General features: G+C 50.7%; 9 protein-coding genes across 9 annotated transcripts; 5 read left to right on the top strand and 4 right to left on the bottom strand.

Moving 5' to 3' along the window:
* Nucleotides 1-115: 115 nt before the first annotated feature.
* PENARI_c021G09358 (uncharacterized protein) lies at nt 116-1246 on the top strand (the record flags this gene model as incomplete). Its single annotated transcript, XM_022635250.1, has 2 exons — nt 116-826; nt 1016-1246. The coding sequence occupies 2 exons, from the start codon at nt 116-118 to the stop codon at nt 1244-1246; spliced, it is 942 nt and encodes a 313-aa protein (XP_022484888.1).
* Nucleotides 1247-1347: 101 nt separating this feature from the next.
* Nucleotides 1348-5385, bottom strand: PENARI_c021G00236 (uncharacterized protein; the record flags this gene model as incomplete). The annotated part of the gene is made up of 1 exon (XM_022635140.1): nt 1348-5385. The coding sequence occupies one exon, from the start codon at nt 5383-5385 to the stop codon at nt 1348-1350; it is 4038 nt and encodes a 1345-aa protein (XP_022484864.1).
* Nucleotides 5386-6335: 950 nt separating this feature from the next.
* Nucleotides 6336-7667, bottom strand: PENARI_c021G10125 (uncharacterized protein; the record flags this gene model as incomplete). The annotated part of the gene is made up of 2 exons (XM_022635258.1): nt 6336-6900; nt 6955-7667. 2 exons carry the CDS (start codon nt 7665-7667, stop codon nt 6336-6338), a joined length of 1278 nt encoding a protein of 425 aa, XP_022484870.1.
* A 422-nt stretch (nt 7668-8089) lies between these two features.
* Nucleotides 8090-8802, top strand: PENARI_c021G09488 (peptide alpha-N-acetyltransferase complex B subunit NAT3; the record flags this gene model as incomplete). The annotated part of the gene is made up of 3 exons (XM_022635251.1): nt 8090-8258; nt 8336-8567; nt 8631-8802. The coding sequence occupies 3 exons, from the start codon at nt 8090-8092 to the stop codon at nt 8800-8802; spliced, it is 573 nt and encodes a 190-aa protein (XP_022484858.1).
* Nucleotides 8803-9321: 519 nt separating this feature from the next.
* Nucleotides 9322-10704, bottom strand: PENARI_c021G05450 (MCT family MFS transporter; the record flags this gene model as incomplete). The annotated part of the gene is made up of 2 exons (XM_022635206.1): nt 9322-10450; nt 10508-10704. 2 exons carry the CDS (start codon nt 10702-10704, stop codon nt 9322-9324), a joined length of 1326 nt encoding a protein of 441 aa, XP_022484939.1.
* Nucleotides 10705-11514: 810 nt separating this feature from the next.
* PENARI_c021G12562 (DNA-directed RNA polymerase core subunit RPO26) lies at nt 11515-12254 on the bottom strand (the record flags this gene model as incomplete). The annotated part of the gene is made up of 4 exons (XM_022635301.1): nt 11515-11548; nt 11608-11727; nt 11800-12081; nt 12223-12254. 4 exons carry the CDS (start codon nt 12252-12254, stop codon nt 11515-11517), a joined length of 468 nt encoding a protein of 155 aa, XP_022485000.1.
* Nucleotides 12255-12508: 254 nt separating this feature from the next.
* Nucleotides 12509-14270, top strand: PENARI_c021G05230 (C2H2-type zinc finger protein; the record flags this gene model as incomplete). The annotated part of the gene is made up of 2 exons (XM_022635199.1): nt 12509-12590; nt 12646-14270. The coding sequence occupies 2 exons, from the start codon at nt 12509-12511 to the stop codon at nt 14268-14270; spliced, it is 1707 nt and encodes a 568-aa protein (XP_022484884.1).
* A 2276-nt stretch (nt 14271-16546) lies between these two features.
* PENARI_c021G12398 (uncharacterized protein) lies at nt 16547-20273 on the top strand (the record flags this gene model as incomplete). Its single annotated transcript, XM_022635294.1, has 4 exons — nt 16547-16562; nt 16634-16996; nt 17043-17197; nt 17247-20273. The coding sequence occupies 4 exons, from the start codon at nt 16547-16549 to the stop codon at nt 20271-20273; spliced, it is 3561 nt and encodes a 1186-aa protein (XP_022484978.1).
* Nucleotides 20274-22190: 1917 nt separating this feature from the next.
* Nucleotides 22191-23849, top strand: PENARI_c021G05985 (uncharacterized protein; the record flags this gene model as incomplete). The annotated part of the gene is made up of 1 exon (XM_022635216.1): nt 22191-23849. One exon carries the CDS (start codon nt 22191-22193, stop codon nt 23847-23849), a length of 1659 nt encoding a protein of 552 aa, XP_022484844.1.
* Between the last annotated feature and the right edge of the window lie 369 nt (nt 23850-24218).

The raw sequence follows: 24218 nt of genomic DNA, 5'->3' as shown, positions 1-24218 counted from the left end.
TCACCACGGCATACTTTCACTACCTTCCCACAGCCCGTGTAATCTTCCGATACACCTTAATTTTTCACTCTTGAGCCATACTAGACGCAGACCAGAACATATAATCTAAACAAAAATGCTCCTCCCAAGCGAAGAAAAACCCCTCGACATAGAATATGCAGACCAAATGCGTTCCCACCCCTACGGCACAGCCCTATACAACCCCCAACCGCACAACATCTTCCATCCAGGAATGGTAGGCTACTTCGACAGAGCCGGCAACTGGAACCCGATCATCGATCTATCCAAGCAACCAGATCCTACCTCACCTACATCCACGACCACTCTAAAACCCCCACCGACGCTCCCACCCCTCGCAACACCGGAACACCAAACCTGGGGCCCAAAACTAGGCCTAAAAACCCACAGCCACCAAATAAACCTGCAAGCAGGCCTGTCCCAAACCCTCCTCGCAGCAGCCGGCGCACCAATAAGTCTATCTTCACATTTCCGCTTCGAAAGCGAGGACTCTAGCGGTGCGGTGCTTGTCACTAGTGCGCCAATTGTACATGAGCGTTTCTACCATGAAACACCGTTTAAGGCATGGGTTGTTGCCAATGCGGGGAGGTTACTCGCTGAACGGGGCGAGTTGAGGAAATGTGCGTTGTGGGTTGTTACTAGTACGTGGGCTGCGGAGGAGGTTGCTGTTAATTGCTGGAGGAATTGTAGGAAGGCTGTTGACGTGGGCTTTCAGGTTGGGGTTGTTGAGGTTGGGGAGGTTGCGCCTACGGGGGGTTGGGTTGATTGTGGTGCTGCGGCGGGTTGGTTGAGGGCTAGAGGGGATGATGTGAGTTTCTTTGTCGCTTGTTGTTTGTGCATGGATTGGTTTTTGTCTTGTACTAATTGCTAGATGTAGAATTCGGGGGGAAGAAGAGTGGTGTTCTTTGGGGGTCTTAGGTTTAAGTATAGGCCTGTTATTGGGGTATGTTTCATCGATGGACTGCTGTGAGGATCTATATTGACTCTGTATTGATAGGGACTCGGCTCGCAGAATAAACCGAACACATTTCGTGGAGATGCTACGGAGAAAGAGACTGTGGCAGCCTCACTAAAATCCGATGATGGCATGGAATATGACCTTTCTTGTGAAGAGGTTCTGGAAGATAGGACTTTGCGTCCGCGGGAAAACACCGTGGGATCTGGGGATAGTGAGGATTATGATGATCAGGATGACCAGGCTGAAGGTGAATCAGATGATGGCTGGTGAAGATGAGGAGGATCTAGGCCAAGGACCGCTAGAAGTAGAGTGATATAGGGTAGGAATATAGGTTCATAAACTCATTTAGACGACATATTTCTCTCAAGCTCTCAAGGACCCATATGTATATACGAAGCCCAGAATACTGGACTAACACCAGATGCCCTCAACTCCAGGATGACACGCCGAAGCGCCTTCGCCGACTGACTCGGATCGAGATTTGTCTCCAGCGCCCCAAGAGCCTTATAGAATCTCTCAGCGATATCAACACTGAAGAAATCATCCACCCGCCAAAGACTGGCAATGACATGAGGTACCCCAGCCATCTGGAAGCCACCAGCCAGATGCAACCCTTCATCACGGAACTTGGACTTGTTCAAGGCACTCTCACACGCAGAGAGATACGCAAGTTGACAATTAAGATCCCCCTGTTGAAGAAGACATCTTACATCAAGGGGCTTAGATAACCAATCCGTCAGACGGAGCGCACTACGAGCAGGATCATCACCATCGCAGACACCATGGCAGGCAAAGTGGGCGATGTCAGCTCGTCCGAGGTGGCGTAAGACCACGTCTCGATTGGGACTAAGAAGGACCTTACTCTTCCCGCCTCGGCTGTCAACAATCCCTCGGATGCTGGCTACCTCACGCTCGGCGTTGGGTAGGTGTGCGTCCTCTCCCATCTCGGGTGTCGTGTCCATAGAAATCAGGAGCGCGCGCTTCTCTGTCCGGGATTGTGGCTCTAACTGAGTAGTGCGTCGCCGGCTGCGTGTATATGCCAGAGCACGGAGACTGTTGGTATAGGATGGTACGGTCCGGTCCATAATGGTGCAGTTCGGCCCCTTCTTCGAAGTGCCTGCGGCGTGGAGGGGGAATGTACCGATTCGACCCGTGGTGATCCACCATGTTCGTGGTAACTCGCTGTCCGCAGTCATTTCGCCATTGAAACCAAGATATTGTAGAATTGGCTCCGCAATGGCATCCCACAGCCATTCGAGGACTTGTTCCAGTCGCCGTGTTGCGGCAGGGAGATCGCTACTCATGAGCTGGAGGGCTTCTGTATACCACTCCTCCCTTTCTGTCATAGATTGTCCCTCTAACATCGGGAGGCGAAGCGAGTCAACCGCTTCAGTAGTCACGATGATAGCATCGCTGCGGCAGAGGCCGTGGTTAACAATGATAATGGGCCCTTCCTGTGCATACTCGATCAGGTCAGAAGTGTCTCCTGGCAAGCGTAGAAACCCATCTAGCTCGGGATCTTTTCTCGACTCATCCAGAATCTCCTGATATGCCACGGACTCGCAATATACCTCGTGTTGTTGCACCAGGCTCTCGCCGATATCTCCCGCAAGGGCATTCTTCGTCTGGCGGGCTTTGGCTTTCGAAACAGGCTTTTGCATCTTTTCCAATTTAACCTGCAAAGCCGGGAAATCCTCAATCCGTTTCCCTTGCAGTGTCAATTGGCTACTCAGCACATGATCCCACATGACGCTGCGGACTTTGTCAAAGAGTTGGAGAGCCTGGGATGGCGGGTCTCCCGCCTCCAGAGAGTATGAGATGGTGAAGCTTGGTAAGGCGACAAAATTGTCCAAGTTGTTGAGAACATCCTTGCGGTCAAAACTGAGCAGTATAGCTTTAGGCAAGAGCTCAGCCGCTGCACGGATCATGTTGCGAGCTTCTTCTGGCTTTTTGGCCACAACGTGTTGCGCCAAGGCTGCGTAGATATAGAGTCGGACGATGGCAGAGACCTGTAGTGCCTTCATTTTGGGGAGTATCGTCAAGACAGCATTGAGGTACATCTGCCCAAACAAGGAGGTAGCGTTGTACCCGGAATCCTCCCAGGTGTCAAGAATAAAGTCGAGGAAGTTGTACATGAATGCATCCTGATGCACACGTTGGCTACTCTCTTGAAGTGGCTTCAGACGTTCAAGATTATCTTTCATTTGCGCTAGCGCAGCGACCTGGTCTTTAACGTCTTTCGTCTGTCGGGCCTTGTATCTCAACACCCGGGCTAGGTTCACAGAGGCTGCCAACTGGAAGGCGTAGCGCGTGCTACCCGAAGAGAGCGCACTCTGGAATTGCTCTTTCGCAAGGTCCAGGTATATTGGCTCTTGGTACTCGATATAGGAGAACAGATATGCCCGTCCAAGCTGGTTGCACATGTTAGAATGATGATCCGCCGGAAGGTCAAGATTCCACTCGAGAACTTCAAGTAGAATGCTCTGCGACTGTTTGACGTCGGCTATTTGCTCCGTGAGCTTGTACCGTTCCTGGTAAGCAAAGGAGAGATTGGTCGCTCGGCTGACATACTGCAGGGTTCTCTTTGTGGCACCCTGCAAACACTTTTGGTAGCACTCAATAGCTCTGTCAATGTCTCGTTGCTGCTGAGTGACCTCAAATTGCGCCGTGAGTGAGATAGCCAGTCCATGCGTGACCATCAAATTGGCCCTCTTGGCGTTTTCCAGTCCGCTTTCTTCCAAGGCCTTGAGAGAGGATTGATACCCACGAATTGAAGCTGAGAGATCCTCCAACTTCAAGCTGATCTTGAACTTGAAATAGTACGCATTGGCAAGATCATTGTGCATAGAATATGTGGTTTTTCCATCATTGCCAGGTTTCGACAACGCTTCTTCGTACTGTGTGATTGCCTGGTTGAGATCTTCGACCTGATCGCTCGTATGATATCGTGCAAAGGAGATCAGTCCGTGGACGTGAAGACATTCGCCCCTTAGAGATTCAGAGATTGTGCTTGAAGAGATGACACGGTCGGCTTCACACTGAGCTTTATCCAGATCATCCTGCTGCCCAAAGGCTTCGTAGCGCAGTAGCAGGCACTGAGAAAGCTTCATTGGATATCTGGCATGCTCCTCCTCGTCTTCGAATGGCAAGTCAACGAGCGTGCGGAACCGTTGGATAGCCTCATCGATGTCTTCCATCTTAGCGCTCCTCCTGAATAGTTCCATAAGCGTTACCGCGTGGGCGTGACAGATCGATTCGCTTGGCTGTGTGCTGGCACGAACGGCCTTGCCCAGAATCTCTGCCGACTCTGTGAGCATCTCGTCCGAGTTGGTGTAGTTGGCGAAGACGCGTAGATGGTTCCCAAGAGACTCCATTACCAGCGACGAGTCTGGCTGGATCTTGAGGGCTTCGTTCAACATCTCCACAGCAGTATCGCCGTCCTCCAGATTCCCATTCTGCATGAACCGGATCGCGTTCACTCGTCCCAGGTCTTGACAGGCGCGGAAGCGGTCTATAGAGCCGTGAACGGGTGCCAATCTGGCCTGCCCAAAACAACCAGCAGCGTGCTTCAGGTCATCCGCTCTCTGTGTAAGCTCAGAGCGCTCCCAGAAGGCGTATCCGAAATGCCACCATACGGTGCTGAGGGAAGTACGATACTGGGTGGGCCTGAACGCGTTGGTTTCGCTGGCCACGGCTTCTTTCAGCTTGCCCATATACGTGCGCAGCATCTCGGCCTTGTCGCGATGTTCAAATTCGTCCCGTTCCCTGAGCAGTCTCGCCCACCTAAACAAGAAGATGGGTCGCCCTGCTGGTCTCAGGGTAGACGCCTGTTGGAAACAGTCCTCTGCTTCAGCGAAGTCAGCGGCATCGTGCCGCGTGGCGTATCTTGCCGTGAGCTGGTCGCCCAGGTCGTAGAAGTGTAACGCACGATTAATCTCTTCGAGAGGCCCCAGCTCCACGGCCTTGCGGCAGTAGTATATCGAGTCGTCGAGTAATTTCCCGACAGAGGGCGTTTCTGAGTGTGTATGTTGCCACTGAACGAGCAGTGATCTGGCAAAAATGCTGAGCAGCACACCGCGATCAGCATTATCAGCATCGAGCGAGACATGGTAGGCAATTAGAGAGCCAAAGGCTACCGCTTTTGGCAAGTGGGAAGCTTCTTTGGTCCGAAAGTACTGACCAAATGATGCTTCACATTGCGTTGCCAGCAGTCCTGGGCGCAAGTTTGGCTCGTGGACTGTGTAGATCCGGATGAGTTGTTGGACTTCCTCCTCGCTAAATTGAACCAAGAAGCCAGCGCTGCGGCAGTAGTCACCATCCTGAATCATATGATCATTGCGAGGAGAAGTATCAATCAACTCTCGGAGTTGTTGGCGCGGATCCGCAACGGTTGGAGTCTCCTCTACCATAGTGATGATGCGTCCAGAATGCTTGATTATGGTGGGATTCGAGCAGTGAAGATGGTGAGATGTTCCTCCAGGCTGATGAAAGAGGACATCCAGTCTCACCCTAAAAATAGCCCCAACTCTCGTATAACTTAGGTGATTGCAGTGTGAGACGCAACGGGATCAAAAAGGGAAATATAAGACGACGGGCCATATCACCATCTGAATCTTCCCACCACAGGGATAAAGTAATCGAAGATTAATGGGCGGCCAATGTTGTAGCTGAAAACATGCCACGGTCGTAAAATGCAACCACCGCGATACGAGCAATGCACCTACCAGCCGCCTGCCACGAATGCTTTTCACGGAAACACTCTCGGTGATCCTACTGGGATTAGCGTAAATGGTCAAGAATGTATCCATTCGATCAGTCGGGGCTGTGGAAGAATTTCCCAAGTGGTGGTCACTAAGCATCCCGCCCTGCTTAACCCTGTTCTTTGAGGGTATTTCTTCCCATTATGCTAAGAGAGATAAGCAGTCGCTGACTGTAGTCAGGAGATTGAACTTCTGGTGGCAATAAAGGGGAAAGAACGATGCTGGCTTCGAGAGGCTTCGAGTCGAAGGTGCGAATTAGGTTTTGGGTCAAATTAGGGTTAACGTTAGTTGATGTTCATACTTTAACAGCCTGCATCAACGTCTCAGCATGACATCAACTCCTGATTGTACTCACAAAAGAAAATGATCATGCTCTAACTATCAAACAGAAGAAATGGTATCATAGTTTCGAGCTTATATGCATGTAATCTAGGGAGCTCAGTCTCAATATCAACAAGAGCCAATTCAAGGAATGGCCCAATAAAAAACCAATATGGATATCCGACAAAAGAACAAAAAATAAAGGATAGCAATCTACATCCGTTGACCTGTATAATAATGGAACTTCCCAGACATAGTCAACAACCAGGAACATGAGGCTATGCAGCAGCAACTTCAGCATTCGCCCCGAACAGCTTCTCTCGCCACTCTCCACAAACAGCCTCAAAGCCACTGACTACATCCCCGCAGACTTTACCGGCTTCTCGGTCTTTCAGCCGGCGGTCCCATTCACCTCGCTCGATCCACCGCGAGCCTTCTTCGCGGCTCTCTTCTTCCCGCCGGATTTCAGCGACAAGTTCACGCGCAGACCTTAGTCGCCGGGAAGCAGTGGATGTCAACTGTCTTGACTCATAGAGCGTGTCACTTAGACCGCGAAGTGAATGGGTAATATCGGCAGTTTGGGAGATGAGTGCTTGGAGAGAGACCAGCGGATTATGAGCAGATGACTGTGGAGTAGTTGGCCTGGAGCCGCGGCGGGACTGTTCGGGGAAGGGATAGGGGAGGTTTGGCAATAAGCCTTCGTCGATAAGGGGCATGAGAGAGTCGATGGCGTCTTCGGAGAGGAGGGGGAATGGGGAAAACAAGAGTGGGTGGATGAGGGATTGAAGGGTACGGGTTTGATGCGTGAGATGTGATGTGATTGAGGAATGAGCTGTGATGAGTCTTTACAAAGATATTAGTTTCCTATACTGATCTTTGAGAGAGTGGATGCCTTACCTCATCGCACTGTTTTCAATGCCGCTCTGCCCGCCGAGGTCTTTTAACGACTCGACTGTCCGCTGAATGACCAAGTCATTCTCACTTCCATTATTCTCTATACCCCGCCGAACAAGGCTTTCAATTTCAGCCATTTGATTCTCCAATGCTGGAGAGATATCCGCAGCCTCGTCTAGATCCGAGTCAGGTCCATAATCTGAACCGTCATATTGTGATTCCTGTCGCCGGTGCTGTCGCAGATGGTTTGCACGATTCTTAGTCCTACCGGGATGAAGCGAGTCTCTCTCTGGAGATGGAGATGTTGAGCGAGTGTGCATACCATGCACAGATTGCATATATGCATCTTCCATATCACTCTGATCCATCTGCTGTGACCCCGCGCGGCCGTTTTCCTGACCTGACGCATACCCATAGCCGTCATCTTCTTGGTCCCAGGCATCGGCTAGCTCATCTGCCAAATTTCCCAAGCCTCCACCCCCTGCCTCGGCGGCGCCAGAAAAATCCCCGGATTCTCGGTGGGATCCACTCAATGCCGTTGAGTTATGGCGGGAGGCGATTGGGGATGGAGGAGCAGATAGACGGGGTGTTTGCGGTGACCGAGGGCTTGGCAGTGCAAATCCATTCACGTTTGACGTTCCGGGTGAGATTGGTGAGTCGTCCATGGCTGATGGATAGCGGTGTGAGAGTTTCAGGGGAGAAGGAGGGAGGGGCATTTTATCGACTGAAAGGATCTCGTAAGAATCCCAGTTGCAACAAATGTCAACAGTGAGCGACAAGAGCCAAGTTATAAGCAAAATATTCACGCTAAAGAAAGAAGTATTGTCTTGGTCGAGCTGCAGGCGCAATGTTGATTCGGATGTCCGATAGTGTGGATATCTCCGTTCCGAGTCAATGATCCAGATTATAGCGAGGAACAAAGGAGCTAATGAAAATGAATATAAGCACAAAAGCCCGAATCGTCAGAACAATTGCATCACCAGGATGCAGGAGGGGCACAGTTGTATACGGAGCAATTAACACGGAGATCAATTCACCGAACTGGCGTCGCCGCCCGGCAGAAAATGACGAGGATATCAAACCCCACATTCCTTCTGCGATAGACATTCCTACATTATCTCAACTACAAGACGCCAAAATGAGCTCCGTAGAGCGCATGTCCCCTCTGGACCTCCTCAAAACGAACCTCACAAACCTCGACCCCCTCACTGAGAACTATGACCTCGGTTTCTACCTCAATTACCTGAATAAGTGGCCATCACTATTCAGCACGGTGAAAGACCGTGACGCAGGCATTGTGGGCTACAGTATGCTCTACTCTACATCTGACTGCTCAAATTGTACGAGTGAGAATACATTGGCTGACATTTATTCTTCCCACAAGTCATGGGCAAGCTCGAAGAGCAACACCCATCCATGCGAAACTCCGAGCATTACACACCGTGGCACGGTCACATCACCGTGCTGACCGTTGCACCCGCCTGGCGCCGTCTCGGATTTGCGCGCCGCTTGACCGAGCAACTGGAGCGCGGATCGGACAGCAATGACGCATGGTTCGTCGATCTATACGTTCGCGCCGGAAATAAGGTAGCGTGCAATATGTACAAAGACATGGGGTGAGTGAGATATTGAACAATCTTGGAAAGAGACAATTACTGACGAATGTGAATCAAAATCAGATACTCTGTCTTCCGGCGTGTAGTAAATTACTATAGTGATGATCCGTCAGGGTTGTCAGATACTGGAGAGGATGCGTTCGACATGCGGAAACCATGCAGTCGAGACAAGAAGCTTGAGCATGTGCGGGAAAATGGAGAGGAATTCCGGGTTGGGCCGGAAGATGTTATGTAGCGATGATACCTTATACTAATACGTCTCTTGTTATACGCTTCTCAACTTTGATATGGCATCGGACATCCATGCTAATTTGGGGGTTAAACTTCTACATAACCATTTGTACGTCAATATTATTAAGGTTCTTAGACCGGACTGCAAGGTCATGTCATAAAGAATTAGATTTTAATAGGAAATACCCTGTTCCCGTTTCGCCTATGTAGCATGGCTATGCGCCGTGTTTCCCACCCACTCCATAAGATGCAGAAAAAAGTTCTTTCGGGGGGTAATGCAGTATGCAAAGCTTTTTGGGGATCCGCCAAACACAATGCCAGTGGATTCTGTCATGATGCTATAATACTCAGGTCATATTGAGGGAAACCCCATGTACCCAGAGTTCATTTGATCTGAGTGACAATGTTGAAGGTTGCGCAGCCGCCATTCTGTAGCAAAGCAAAGTCACCTCCGTCGTATGACTCCATAGGAGAGGAAATGCGTTTTGCGGGATTTCGAGATATATGGTGCCGCAATTCTGATCTAGGTTTTGGAACGAAGATTGGGACCCGAGCGCAAGAACCGTACGGTTGTAAAGAGGCATGCAGACGTGGTCAGACAGCAAGATGTAAAGAGTTGCACTCCGAGATACTCGTTTGTGTCGCTCAGGATTGCACCGCCAATGGGTGTACCGATTAGCAGACCGATGGAAGTCACAGCAAAGACCATGCCCATGCGTGTGCCTAAATTGCGAACATCGGAAGTCATGGTAGCCATCACAACAGGCGGCAGAGACACAAAGCCCCCAGAGAAGAAGCCGTAGAACACGGCCAGAATGATGATGCCAGGCACAGTGTGGACACGGATCCAGACGAAAGCAAGAATAGCGGTGATGGTCACTGCGGGGGTGAGCATGTTCAGAGGACCAACGTGGTCAGCGAGGAAGTTGGGGCCTATACGGCCGCATGTTGAGGCAGCGTTCAGCATGGACAGGAGATAGAATCCCAGATTCGAGTCGACAATCCCAGTCTGAATTGCGTACGACTGCACATAGAAAAGGAAGTTATAAAATCCCAGGAAGCCCATAAACATGGCAACAGCAAATATGGTAAATGCGGGTTCTTTAAAGGAAGAAAGCTGCCAGAGCTTGCGCTTCTCCTTTGGCTGGAACCGTGCACGCATAATGCTAACGGAAATGCAAATCGTTCCGAAGCAGACAAATCCCAGTGCCCTGGTGGCCCAGGCAAAGCCGACCTTCTTTTGCAACTGGTCAAACATGATCGGGTAGACAACACCACCGATACTGCTGCCACTGGCAGCCAGACCGTTAGCCAGTCCTTTCTTCTTTCGGAAGTACTGCGGCAGAATAGCAACGGATGGAACGAAAAGACAGCCTGCTGCTAGACCGACACAGACACCTTGAGAAAGGATCAGCTGCCAATATTTGGTGGCCAGACTGGTCATCATCAAGCCAAATGGTAGAAGAAAAGCGGCAAAGCTTATGAGGGCTCGGAAGTAGCCTGCATCGAACAGCGGGCCTGTAATGACTCCGATCATCATCAATAGGAACGATTGCAGCGATCCAATCCAGGCAATGGTGGATGAGGAAGTACCAACGAGCAGTTCCTGCTCATAATATGTTTGATATGCACCCCAGGTATTGATGACGCCCCTGTTCATGAAGTCTGGTCAGCTATATGCACTCTATATAGTTTTCGTGGAGACATACCATGAGTTGAAGAAGAGGAAGAACGAGCCCAGTACTTGTAGCCATGCCTTGAGCCCCGTATCATACGTTAGGTCAGGCTCAGGCTCTTTCTCTGCCACAGAATCTGATGTTTTGGGAGAGGTGACAATGCCGTCATGTTGAGCGGCGGAAGGTTCAGTGAAGACCTTCTGCTCTAGATCCAGAGTATTGGATCCCATACTCAGTGTTTTGCGCTTGACGGGTCAATGCGAGGTCTGTCTCAAAGGTAAGAGTCGACAGAGGATAAAGTGGGCGACGAGACAGAGTTAAAGAGCCCGCCACAAACCGCAATGATGCAAGACACTGGTCTCACGAGGCCATGGAAAGCCTTTGTGAAAAAAATCCTCGGAGTTGATTATAAACCCCGAACCAAGCGGGGCTCACCAGGGCCAAGCTGCCCTGGGGGCGGAAGGAGCCGAATGGAAGCGCCCTTCAGGCAGCGGCCTAGGGCCCACTGGGTCCTCGTCCATGGTGGAGAGGGCTATTCACCTGTCTGCTGGTGGAAATCGAGAGATGATCCAATGATGAACCGTAGTCTACGTGCCGGTTATCCAGGCGAAACGACCAAGATCAGATTAGTGCGTCTGTGACCCCAAATGACAGGGATATTAGTGGATCTTTGTGCATTCTGATACTTCCCCAATTCCTTGGGGATGGGAAAATGGAGTTGATTTCCTGACTCCAATATGGAGAGGTGAAGAATCTCGAGTGCGTCAGGATTCTACTTTCGGCAAATGATTGACCGGCTGGGCACGTGGTCTGAACTACATGCATCAGAGAAATGAAGAAAGCGTCATATTATTTCTGGATATCTTTTTTTTTGTCTTTCTAAATGTGCAAAGGCCTTCTGTCCATGCATCCAAGACATTCAAAGCTCTTTTTTTGACAGTTTCTTCGAATCCCAGAACTCCAAACGCTATGCTGAAACCCAAAGAAAAGGAAAAGATGGTAAACAGCCACCCTGTGAACGATTGGCACCTGTGAGGCACCTACAGAAGCTCCTCGCAAGTCCAGTCCTCGTACCTGAAGCCAAGTATTGTTAGATATAGCCCACCACTCATGTCTCACAAGGGTATGCTTACCATCCATCGGGCAAGTATCGGCGCACGATCAGGGGAATCTTCTTCTGGTTCAACTCCTTCATCGCAATCTGGAGGGGATCGGTTTCACCCTCAAGATCAACGAGAACGGGAGCGTTCATACTAGAGAGATGTCAGCAAATCCATCTTGTCTCCGGTCCATTTCCGCAATGCTTCATATAGCTGTCAACGCACCTGATCTGTAAGGCACGGGTGCCGAGGACGCGCGCACGCTCGTACTTGGTCAAGTACGGGGTGGTTGTGCGCTGGTCATTGGGCACCTTCTTCTCGCGCGACTGTTCCATCACCTTCCCAGTGTATCCGGCATTGGGGTCGCCCGAAACGACGACATTCTCGCCATTGACGGCAGGGTTGTAGATATCGCCTTCGCCTTCCTCACCCTCGAGGCCCTCCTGGTCGGCCAAGTCCTCGGGCTCCATCTCCTCGAACACATCCTCGCCGGGCTCATAGTCATAGCTGCGCAAACAATCAGATTAGCAACACTGCTTGTGGCGATTCATGCGAACACAATTTGAGGGTGCTTGGAGGTGAGACAGAAACCGAGCTCTTTTGCGCCCAGAGTCTGATCAACCTCATGATGTGGGAGGTAGCTCTTACGGTTCGGCATCGTTTTCACCATAGTCAGACATGATGGCTGGTAGACTGAATGAGCGGAATATGCGTAAACCGTAGAGAACGAGAAAAGAACCGGATGGGGAGAAGCGACTCGGAGATCGAAGTGGGATTGATGCTTGTAAAATCCTTGGAGCGGAAAAACTTCCTCTCGCGTTCGCCGTCACCGCCTTTTTGGCAAAATAAAATTATTGGGACGTTCACGTCAGATCTTCCATTTCCTGCATGGGAATTCCCTTTTTCTCAATCGTCTTCTCAGGGGCCTCTCATTATGGCCCAGAAAAGGAAGGCCTCGTCGCAAGGAGCCTCGACTTCCAAGCGATTTCAGAAGGAAACAATCCTAGACACCTCTGGTATGCTTCATCTCTAGATAACGATAAAGGAACCGAATCGCTGATCATTCAACAGACCCGATATATGAGGAGTATCATTCTGATGCTGAGTATTCAGCCCCAGGCACTCCGAGTGCTATGAGCCAAGACTTGAATGAAACCCCTGCCACTCCATACTCAACTACGTCTTCCCGCTATCCATCCGAGCTCAAAACCCACCGTTGCCCATTTGGAGGATGCGACAAAGCTTTCAATCGTCCAGCTCGTCTTCAGGAACATATTCGATCACACAACAATGAAAGACTGTTCCAGTGCACGTTCGAGGGTTGTGACAAGACGTTTCTGCGCACGTCTCATCTAAACCACCACGTCAAAAGTGCCCATACTGGTGTCCGAGACTACGTTTGTGGCCGACCAGGGTGCGGTAAAAGCTTCGTGACGGGGTCACGACTCCGCCGACATGAAGCTGCACACGACGGAAGAGACAAGTTCCGCTGCACTGAGTATCCGCCCTGTAACGAGACATTCCGAAAGCACACGACGCTCCAGAAACATGTCACGACCGTTCATTTAAAGCAGAAACCATACCCTTGTAACCGCACAGATCCAGTGACCAACCAAAAATGCCAAATGGCCTTTGATACCGCTGGAAATCTGCGAGCCCACGAAAGCAGGGTCCATGCCGAAAAGCGATTTACTTGCGCAGAATGTTCTGAAAACCTACCAGATCAATCGTCAGACATGAACCGTACCGACAACATTCCGAGCCAAGACGTGACGTTCCCCACTTATGCACTTCTACAAGATCACATCCGGATTGTTCACCCTCCCAAATGTCCTCATTGTCCAATCGTGTGCTCCACATCACGAGAGCTCCGACGTCATCTCGAGGTTGCTCACGGAGATGTCAGTCTTGACGAACGTAAGGTGTTCCTTTGCACTTACTCCGGTTGTGATCGCAGCTTCACCAAGCAAGGCAACCTGACAGTCCATATTCGCACCGTCCATGAAGGCGAAAAACGGTTCGTCTGCGGCGAAACAGACCTCTCATCCTCCAAAAAGGTTGCAGGTTGGGATGCCATTGGTTGTGGAAACCGTTACGGCAGCAAACTTGCACTCGAAGAGCACATACGCACTGCTCACATGGGACTCCAGAATGCCAAGGCAGAGCGGCGTCAACGACTGGGACTGAACAAGAAACCCTCGCATAGCTCCATCTCTACATTAGCCGCCCTCACAGGCCAGGGTTACGTGGAGGAAACAGGTCGACACATTGCCTGCTTCTACGATCAGTGCCCTCATCGTTTCCATCGCGACTACGATCTCTGGGTGCACATGACCAGCAAACATGGCTGCTCCGAAGACGAGGTGCAGGGATTGTTCATGCAACGTGCCTTGCTTGCTGATGACTCCGGCCCTGGAGGCAACTCATTGGGCATGTATGGTCTTGGCCTTGACCAGGAGGGCCAGTCCTTTTTCCAAGAAAACTATACTGCAGGCGACCATTCATCGGATATGGCTTTCGGCTCACAGTCGAATGATTCGAACTACCTTCCCGGCCAGCAAGGCGTGAATACCGATTATTTGATGCAAGATGACTTTTCAGCGGGTGCAAGCGGGGAGATTGATTCTATGTTATCTGGCGGTAGCGACATGGCTATGATTGACCCTGTTCTTGCTTATAATTTGATGGAGCAATGAACCAGGTCATATTTACGACTGTTACGATTATCTAGCGGCATTGGCAAAATACATCTCTATGTTTCATTTAACTTTTATATGGTTCTGCGTCATAGAGCGCTACGATTGAGCACTTCATCCAAGATATGAAAAGTAGACGATATAGTTTAAGATATAATACTGATCGGCTTCAGTACTCGCTATTGAACCCGACCATCCCCTCCAAGTCACGGTCCGTGAACTCCCCATGTCATCCTTCAACATGTCCACCAGTCCCCACGGAATGTGTCTGGTCTTGTTCTGGAGAGGCGGATTCCTCAGGACCAAAACGTGAGCATTCTCACTTTTCTTCCATATCAGAGTCTGCAGAGGGCGCCAAGCAATAGCGCTGTCATTTCTTGACCAAAGTGAGTAAACCATAATCAAGAGTGGCACCAAATCCCGATTCCGCTTGACCCTGTTCTGAGCTTCCTCTAGATCTTCCTCGTACTTCTTGGATATCCTCGGCCAATGACGGGAAGGCCGGCTGCTCTACGGGGTCAACAGGCAATTCCATGCTAGCAAAGTGTTTGCAAAATTCCAATAAAGCGCGGGGTCTGCCATTGTCGCATTGATTCGATCGAGTGGCCGCAGTATAAAATCAAGAGACTTGCCGCACTGGATATACTAGCCATCTCTCTCTCAGATACTGTGGTTGTATCCAACTCACTATGCAAGGACTGCCTTGCTTCGCAATTTTACAACTCCCGACTTCAACAACCTCACTGTTGCTCTTGTCCAAGCACCGCCGGCTAATTGACCATTACCGCTGATGAACAAAAACTGGACCGGGGTGGAGTTTGACCTCAACAGAACAGTGGCCAAGGGTGTTGATCTCATCACAGGCACAGAATGGGGCAAACCTGGTGGTGTGTCAGTCTGAGAGTTGATTACTGCCTCGGAAAAAAACACTAGATGCTTGCACAGAAATACAACTCTCCTATACTTGCTCGGGGGTATCCATGGATGAGGCATCAAGATAAGCATAAATTGCGAGTTACCAAAGAAAGACGACTAAACTAGGCCTAGTTTACTGTCCCAAAAAGGGTTAGGGCGAAAACAACCCTGCAAACCCACCTGATCAGATTGGGCAGCAGGGATCTTCTCCAGGTGTCTCACATGGCATGGATGATCTCTAATTGCCTCGATCTACGCCAAGCCACCAAGCCCGCGGTCTGTGAACGAAAGTTGTGGCTGGGACTGGGGATACCCTAATGCAGGAGCGCAAACAAAGGCCCGTGTGTCGCCTAGAGCTATTTGGGGCAAATGCCGAGCCCAAGAAGAGAGAGTGACTTATTGGAAATTACAAAAGACGCTATGGTTCGTGGGTTGCCTATGTATGCGAAAGCAGGAGATTCTGACCTTAGCGGTGAAGCTCGGCCGATATGAGTACGCGTTCGAAGCCCGGGGGAAGGCCAAGTTTTGCCTTGGGCCACGCCATGGTGGATCCACAGGAAGCGACGCAACGTGGAACGTTGGGGAGACTTTGAGCTGTGGCAATCAGCCACTAACCCAAAGTGTAGCGAAATGAGGCACATTGTTCGCCCCGGCCGTGGTCATCTATCTGGGTCAAGCGCCCATTTTAGCTGGCATGTGGCGCAAATTTAAAGCGACGCCATGACCAGAATGAGCCTTAATGAGAAATCACGTTATATTAGGGAAAAGGAGAGAATCAGGGGTGTCAAAAGAGGAAACAATGTTGCCTTATATATGATAGAGTCGAATAGTGGATGGACCATAGTTCTAAATTGACTAAGACATGCACTGCTAAATTTACTTATGTCTTAGTTTTTCAAAATCGGCTAGTCTAGAGTCTCTCTTGGGAACCATATCTTTGTTGCAAGAATGTCCAGAGTATACAATGTAAAAATAGGCAACATTGGCTTGGCCTAAGGTCACACGGAGTTTACGGAGTGTCCCCCAGATTAGTCGCCTCTAAAGTAATTCACACCTTAATCTTCTCTTCTTCATATACCCAAATCTCCCAAAAAGTTTCCCAAATAACCCAACTTCTTTCTCTCGCTAAGGCCAACGTCATCTTCCTTGGCAGACACACCTTTCCGGCCTAACCGCTCGTTCTTCTCTCTTTACTTTTTACTGTTTGCCATAACCCTGCGCTCCATGGAGTAACCTTTCTCAGTCCTGTTCAGGCTGAACGACTTCCTTTTAAATCCCACTGATCTCCATTCGCTTCTTACCTTCTGGTGTCACACTCGTTGAGGGGCTTTTTCGGGGTCATCTTCACACCTTCCGACGTCATGGGTCGTTCGCGTGGTAAGCCGATCATCGGACCGCCGGAAAATTGACTAGAGCCCGTTATTGACTATCCCTTGCGTTTTCTACAGTTCGCTCATTTATCTCAAGCTTCGGGGGTCAAAAAAACAATGACTCCGGTAAAGGAAGCAGACTATCGTCAAGTAACGCCACTCCGGAGAGCGTGACGCCCTCCGATACACCACCCCGGTGGCAAACTCCTCCCCCCGAGACAGCATCGCCTCCTTCCGAGTTGTCACCCGTGGGATCTGCTCCGAGACACAACGGAGGTGGCTCACGACCGGCATCCATGGTGTTCTCGCGCAATCCGCCGTTACTGCAGCAGGCGACCGACACCCCGCCGGAGCTGTCGCCTATTTTCTCCTTCCTTAACATCCACACGAACAAGGTCTACCAGGAGGGATATTTCTTGAAATTGAATGATCTGGATTCTCGTAGGTGGACCGACTATCTTTGCGGGGAACTGGCTAACGAATGCAGTTGGTCGACCTTGTGGTGATCGGCAATGGGTGGAATGCTATGCGCAACTTGTCGGGACCGTTCTTTCGCTATGGGATGGTGCTGCGCTGGACGCAGCAGGTGGCGAAGAGGTCCCTGCGACCTTTATCAATTTGGCCGATGCGTCAATCAAAATGGTAAGTCCCGACTTCTGCCGAGTCCCGCATGAGCTTACATTCGTGATAGATTGAGACCCTGCCGATCCGAAATGGCGCAGTACAGCCATTAAAGAATGTCCTTAGCCTTTCATCTGCTGGCAAAAACCGATACCTTTTACATTTCAACTCTTTCCACTCATTGACGCAATGGACCGCCGCGATCCGTCTCTCGCTTTTCGAACACACATCCTTATACGAAGCTTATACCGGCTCTCTGATTGCGGCGAAAGGAAGAACCCTCAATGGAATCAACACCATCCTGGCACCCACAAAATTCAAATACGAAGACTGGGCGCGCGTGCGATTTGGAGCCGGAACTCCATGGAGACGGTGCTGGTTCGTGATCAGTCCGCCAGACGAGAAAGAGATGCAAAAGGCGCGCAAGATGACCAAGAAATCGGCATATGACCGCTTGTCAATTCCGGTAACTGGAAACATCAAGTTTTACGAGACAAAGAAGACCAAAAAGGTGACACCGATTGCCACCATCACTAATGTGTACTCGGCATATGCGATTTACCCGCAGTCCAAGGCTTTAATCGATGCGTCGACACTGGTGAAGTTGGAGGGTAGGATTACTACCCATGCAGATGGAAGTTCCACGGAAGGCCTTGTCTTCGTCATGCCCGAACTGCATGCTGCCGTTTCTGGATTCGAGATGATGCTGCGGTTCCTCTTCCCGACCTTCGACACGTTCAATCTATACGGCCGTCCCACTCGCCTGGTGGCTGATACCAACCACATCAAGAGTATCATGTTTGCATTTCCCAAGGAGCGGCGCTACGGCTATCTGGATGTGCTGGATATCGCCAGTCTCCTCCAGACCCCCGGAAGTCAAGAGTGGAGCGAGGCGGAGTGGAGGAAACAGTTGAAAGCAGCAACCCAACGACGAATCTCGACAGGCAGAAGCAGAACCAACAGCGTCAACAGCTCGAAGCCTCGTTATCGCTCCAGCATGTCTGGCCGCTACAGCGATGTCCCCGTTGACGCGCGACGTCAAGTCTCTGCTTTCCAGAATAAGCCTGACTTTAACCACTCTGCGGAGGCTGTTATCCAAGAAGTTCCTAGGACCGATGATTCGCCACTTGCGTATCATACTCGCGGTTTCTCCGACACCACCGGTTTAAACAGTGCCCCCACACCTGGCCGTAGATTGGCCGAGAGCTCCCCTAATTCATCTGCTCAAGACCTAACGCCTCGTGATGGAACTCCGACAGTGGCTCCCATTGCCGAGAGTACCAGCTCCGAGAGTTTCCCAGCCTACGAGAATGGACATCTCGAACCTGTGAGAGAGCAGCTTCCGCCACCCACCCCACCATCTCCAGTTATGAGCCCGCCCGCATTTTCGCATGGCCCGAGAGAGATGCCAACCAACCGACCGGAGGCATCATCGGAGCAGAGACTGGCAAATAACCGCATGTCTCACGCAACTCTCTCTCAACTTACATCAGTTGGAGGGGTTGGATTGAGCGGGGCTGCTTCTCCAGCCGCCTGGAAACAATCGCAAAAACCAAACGAGCAACAGCCTCAGCAACGGGACGCCAACAGTGTCTACCACCCTAGTCCTGTTGCTTATAACAACTCTCTTGCGCACTCATCGAGCGACGAGGCCATGACAATGGCTTTCCCAGTTCGCCCGCCCATGGTTCCGGAACATCGTCCTAACACACCCAACACTGCCGGCAGCTCCTCCCCTCAGCGGCCATCCCCCCAGCGTGTTCCAATTGATACCAGCAAGTCCGTCCGACGCAAACCAGTCCCACACCGTGATATTTTCGCCGAGGAGTCCCAGAGACAGGGCGAACCGAGCTATGATGACCTGCGCCACACTCTTGACGAGGATGTGTTGAACCAAATTGCTCCTCACCTCCCATCCCCGATATCGTCAACAGCCAGAAACGACGAGGAAAGCGTCTACGATGATGCATCGACGGTTTCGCCTGACTATGCCAGTACCCATGGCTCTGTCTACAGCAAGAGATCCTCCAAGTCGACCAAGCCCAGAATGGGTGTCATGAAGACCGTGGGAGTTCCGGCAGCTAAGGATCTTGTCATTGGTGACGCCCACTATACTACGGACAGAGCGCCAACCTCGAACCCTGACATCCCCAACGTGGACTTTGGGCCAACTATGACCTACATGCCTACCACTGGACGCCCGAGCACTTCTGATGCTCTCAAAAAGCCTTTCCATCAACGGAGGGACTCAGAGGGAACTAAACTCACGATCCCTACTCACCAAATGGACCAGGCTAATGGAAGACCATCCTCCCAGGAGGAATACCGACGGAGTATGCTGTGGCAACCAGGGATGGCTTCTGGTCGCCCTGTCACTCCTGGTGGACTCACTCCAGAACAATATGTACAGCAACGGGCAGCCCCCAGCCCTCCGATGCACATGCACAACCGTACCCCATCCGGAGCCACCATGGTGCAACGCCCGGTATCGGGCGAGTGGGCCCATCTCGCCCGCTCTAGCTCGCCCATGAACCGAGACCCCAACTACCGACCCTCATCTCGCGGCGCCACGAGCATGCTCAACCACAACGATGCCTCGATCCATCTTTCCGCCCGAGAGCAGGAGCACGTCGCCCGCATGACCGGCTCTTCATTCTTCAACATGAACAACGACACCCGCAAGCCCCATGCACCGGTGAACCCCGGCGGTCTCGTCTCTGCCATTGACGCTCGCGAACGCGAGAAGCGCGAAATGAGAGAGGGAATGTCGAACCAGATGGTCCAGCAAGCCATTGCACAGCGCCAGCAGCACATGATGCACCAGCAACAGTACGCACCCCAGCCGATGTTGCACCAGCCCATGTCGCCCCAACAGGCTGCCTCCGTGTACCCACCACCCCATGGTGGTCAGGCGTCCATGTACAACATGCCCGTTGCCAGTCACACATGGGACGCCCTTCACCAGATGAACCGCCCCGACGAGCCCCGACGATCCTCTTGGTACGGTCAGCTTGCTCAGCAAGCTCCTCAGGCTCCGTCTGTCTACCCGCAAAGCCAACACACTCAGAACCCGGGCTACTATGGCTACGCTAAATAGACGGGGTCACTCCATGGATCACCACACCCTTTCCTATCATCATCCTGTCACTACCACTAAACCAAACTTTCCTTTCCGTCAACCTACATTCCTTGCACATCATTATCATCACAGTACATCATTTATTCCATTCGCATACCTATTCCAAACCCAGGTCCACCACTACAGGCACTCCTTTCTCTTTTCACTCTCCCACTCTCCACGGCACACACTATCATTACCACGATTTCACCTTCCATTGCTCATTTCCATTACTCTATTACTCATTGCCAAGTACCCATTACCTTGTTGCATCGCATCCAACCGGAGTTGCAGATTGGCGCGGGTGTCTCGTCTCATTTTGTGATTTGCGTGCGATTTGCTTTTCCCATTTTCACATCTTCACAATGGGAATTCTCTTTACTCTGGCCATTTCTTTTGCGCCCTTTTCTACCTTCCTGACTTGACTAGTATTTTTTTCTTCGTCTTCTTCTATTATCATATTCCTCGCTCTCTCTTCGTGTAGATGTCTCTGTTCGGCATATATTTTGTCTTCTCTAGTTTTAGACTGGTTATTGTTATTTGATCAGGTAAAAATGTTCATGCTTTCATTCTCTGGCTTTTATTTGAGGTGTGTGATGTAGTGTATGATCTAAATATGCTCGTGGTTATACAGTGCATGTAGATGCCGATCCCCCGATTCACCCAGTCGGAGAACCCCTTCTCTCCCGTAGATACGTTATCAACAACAAATCCCGAGGAGCATACAGGCATAGGCCGCAAGTCCTTTCACACCCTCACCTTTATATGATCTAGAATGAGTAACCAGAGGCACTTGAAATGGGCAAAAAAGAGGTGAAAAAAGAGAGGCCAAAGTAGGGCCAAAACAATGCATAACACGGTATACTCGCTTCGAGGCCTTCGTGTAGAGCCTGTCCAATGCTTCATGGCACTGTATACATATTTATGACCCCCGTTGTACATACATGTAGTGAACCGAAGAGAGTAAGATATCAGAAACATGCATACACTGTTCACCAGGCAGGACATTAGTGTTACAGTTGTTCTCGCCAATCGGAGTCTATCAATGGCTCCAGTAAATGTATTAGAGTCTAAGTTATGTTGTGTTGAGACTGGGTCTGGACTTATACTGTAGTGTACTTATGCACGCCCGACGAACCGAGGTTTGGTTAATTGGTTGATACCTAGACTGTGTGTGTGCTTAGTCTGAAATTTGGCCCCAGGAGGCTGATGTGACGTACAAGGATTGCAACCTGTTCTTGTTTGGACGTACTTCATAGACCTATTGCTTGGTGTTTGTATCGACTATCAATTGTTGTGTAGAATATTGTCATATAATGTTGGATAATATAAGTAGCGAAATAAATGCTTCTTTCTACAGAATATAAGTTAGCTGCGTTGTATCTTGGTATGGAACAAGACGAAAGGCTATAGAACCAACGGGCACTGATAAGTCGAATCAGGGCTATGACAACATAGACGCCGAGCTCCGGTCAATCCCCTCATTTCATTCAATGAACGTGGAGAAGTATACATCCGAGTTTGAGGTTTGACGTAGCCCCAGGCGAGTATGACGTAGTTCGGGTTGCCGTTACAGTCGGGGCCGAACTACACCCTTTCCCATTCAGCCATGATTGGTTGATGAGTTGGATATCTGCCAGGCTGATATCCAATGAGGTGAGGTGCCAACCACCCAACATGGCCATCCGAGATCCGAATGGCACGATGCGCTGTTGGGAGATATCTTATAAACAGCGAGGTCGCCTCTCGTTGCAATGCATTTATACAGACAAGTTGTACATAGGACGACTGTCCATTCTGTCCTTGCCACCACTCACAGGCCCCCACTTCCCCAGATCCCCATACATATACATGATTGTGGACCCTATACAGTAGTCCGCAACCAAAGTCTACCTCATGGCCTCAAACGACTTCCCGGCCTCTGAGAAGCCCGAGGCCTCAAATTCCAAAGTTTCTTCAATCAAAGACGAAGCCGGTCTACAGAAAGAAAAGAACGAACAAGATCGTGGTGGCGATGCCCACGCCGAACATGCCTCCGACTCCGACGCAAACAGTCACTCAGACTCGGCCAAACTACGTACTGGCGGTAAACCCGAACTCACAGAAGATGACTGCTACGATAAACTTGGCTTCTGCTTTCCATTCTGGAAAAAATGGTCTATCCTCAGCGTCATCTTCGTCGTCCAGATGTCCATGAACTTCAACACTGGGGTCTATGCCAACGCCGTGACGGGCATGACGGAGGAATTCCATATCAGCGAGCAAGCAGCCCGAGTCGGTCAGTGTGTTTTTCTCGTTGCATATGCCTTCGGATGTGAGCTGTGGGCACCATGGAGCGAGGAGTTCGGCCGCTGGCCCATCATGCAGCTCTCTCTCTTCCTGGTGAATATCTGGCAGATCCCCTGTGCCCTCGCACCCAACTTCGGCACCATCGTCGTGTGTCGCATCCTGGGTGGTCTCAGTTCAGCCGGAGGCTCTGTCACCCTCGGCATGACCGCTGATATGTGGGAAGCCGACGACCAAGGCTTCGCTGTAGCCTTCGTGGTGCTCTCCTCCGTCGGCGGCTCGACAGTAGGCCCATTCTTCGGCGGCTTCATCGGTGAATGGCTCTCCTGGCACTGGGTCTTCTGGATCCAGTTAATAGTCGGAGCCGTAACGCAAATAATGCACTTCTTCATCGTGCCCGAAACACGCGCAACAATCCTAATCGACCGCGAAGCCAAACGCCGCCGCAAAGCAGGCGAAGACATCTGGGGGCCAGATGAACTAAAAACCCCTCGTCTAGACCTCCACGATGTCCTCCGCATCTGGATTCGACCCTTCGAAATGTTCCTCCGCGAACCAATCGTCCTCTTCCTCTCCCTCCTCTCCGGTTTCTCAGATGCCCTAATCTTCGTCTTCACCGAATCCTTCACCCTAGTCTTCGAGCAATGGAACTTCTCAACCCTAGCAATAGGCCTAACCTTCGGCTCAATCCTAATCGGCTACCTAATAGCCTATATAATCTTTCTGCCTGACATCTACCGCCAAATGAAAATTCGCCGCGCAAACGGCGCAGCAAGCCGCCTCGCCGAACGCCGTCTCCTCCTCCTCCTCTTTATAGCGCCCCTCGAACCAATCGGTCTCCTAGGCTTCGCCTGGACATCAATGGGTCCACCCATCCCCTGGGTCGCACCCTGCATCTTCGCCTGCCTAATCGCAATGGCAAACTACGCCATCTACATGGCAACAATCGACTACATGGTCGCAGCCTACGGGCCATATTCAGCATCAGCAACAGGTGGCAATGGTTTCGCGCGGGATTTCCTAGCGGGTATTGCCACTATGTATTCGACGCCCATGTACCAGAATATAGGGAGCAAGTATCACCTCCAGTGGGCGAGTACGTTGCTGGGATGTGTTGGGTTCTTGGTGTTGATTCCGATTTATGTCTTCTATTGGAAGGGTCCTGCTATTCGGGCTAAGAGTAAGTTTGCGCAGCAGCTGGCTGCTGATCGTGAGAGGCATTCTGAGTCGAGGAGGGTTAGTTATGCGCGTGCGTCTGTTGGTGCGTGAGGTGTGGGGCTTGGTGAGTTGACGTGCATGAAGTGGGTTTCTTGCGTTATGATACCCTTTTGTATAGATTCATTGTATGTGGTTAATGGCATTTTCTTGTATATTGAGTGTTTGTCATTGATATTCGTGTTGCAGGTCTGTTTCTTGTAGGCAATCTGGATCGACTTCCTGGTGTATGTACCAGCTACCTCCATCGTTAGGGCATTTCCATACGTTGCGTAGACACTACTGTCTTTTTCTACGATATTAACCTTAACTGATAACAGAATCCAATGCTATTGCTGAATGAACACTTACATCCAGACCCCAATACAACCGCAAAAAAAGCATTTATAGGTATCCCAAGAACGCCACAAGTGCCAACTTCTC

The sequence above is a fragment of the Penicillium arizonense genome, assembly GCF_001773325.1.
Source record: "Penicillium arizonense strain CBS 141311 chromosome Unknown PENARI_contig021, whole genome shotgun sequence".
Lineage (NCBI taxonomy): Eukaryota > Fungi > Ascomycota > Eurotiomycetes > Eurotiales > Aspergillaceae > Penicillium > Penicillium arizonense.
Note: the sequence above shows the minus strand (reverse complement) of the source record. Positions and strands in the feature narration are given on the sequence as shown.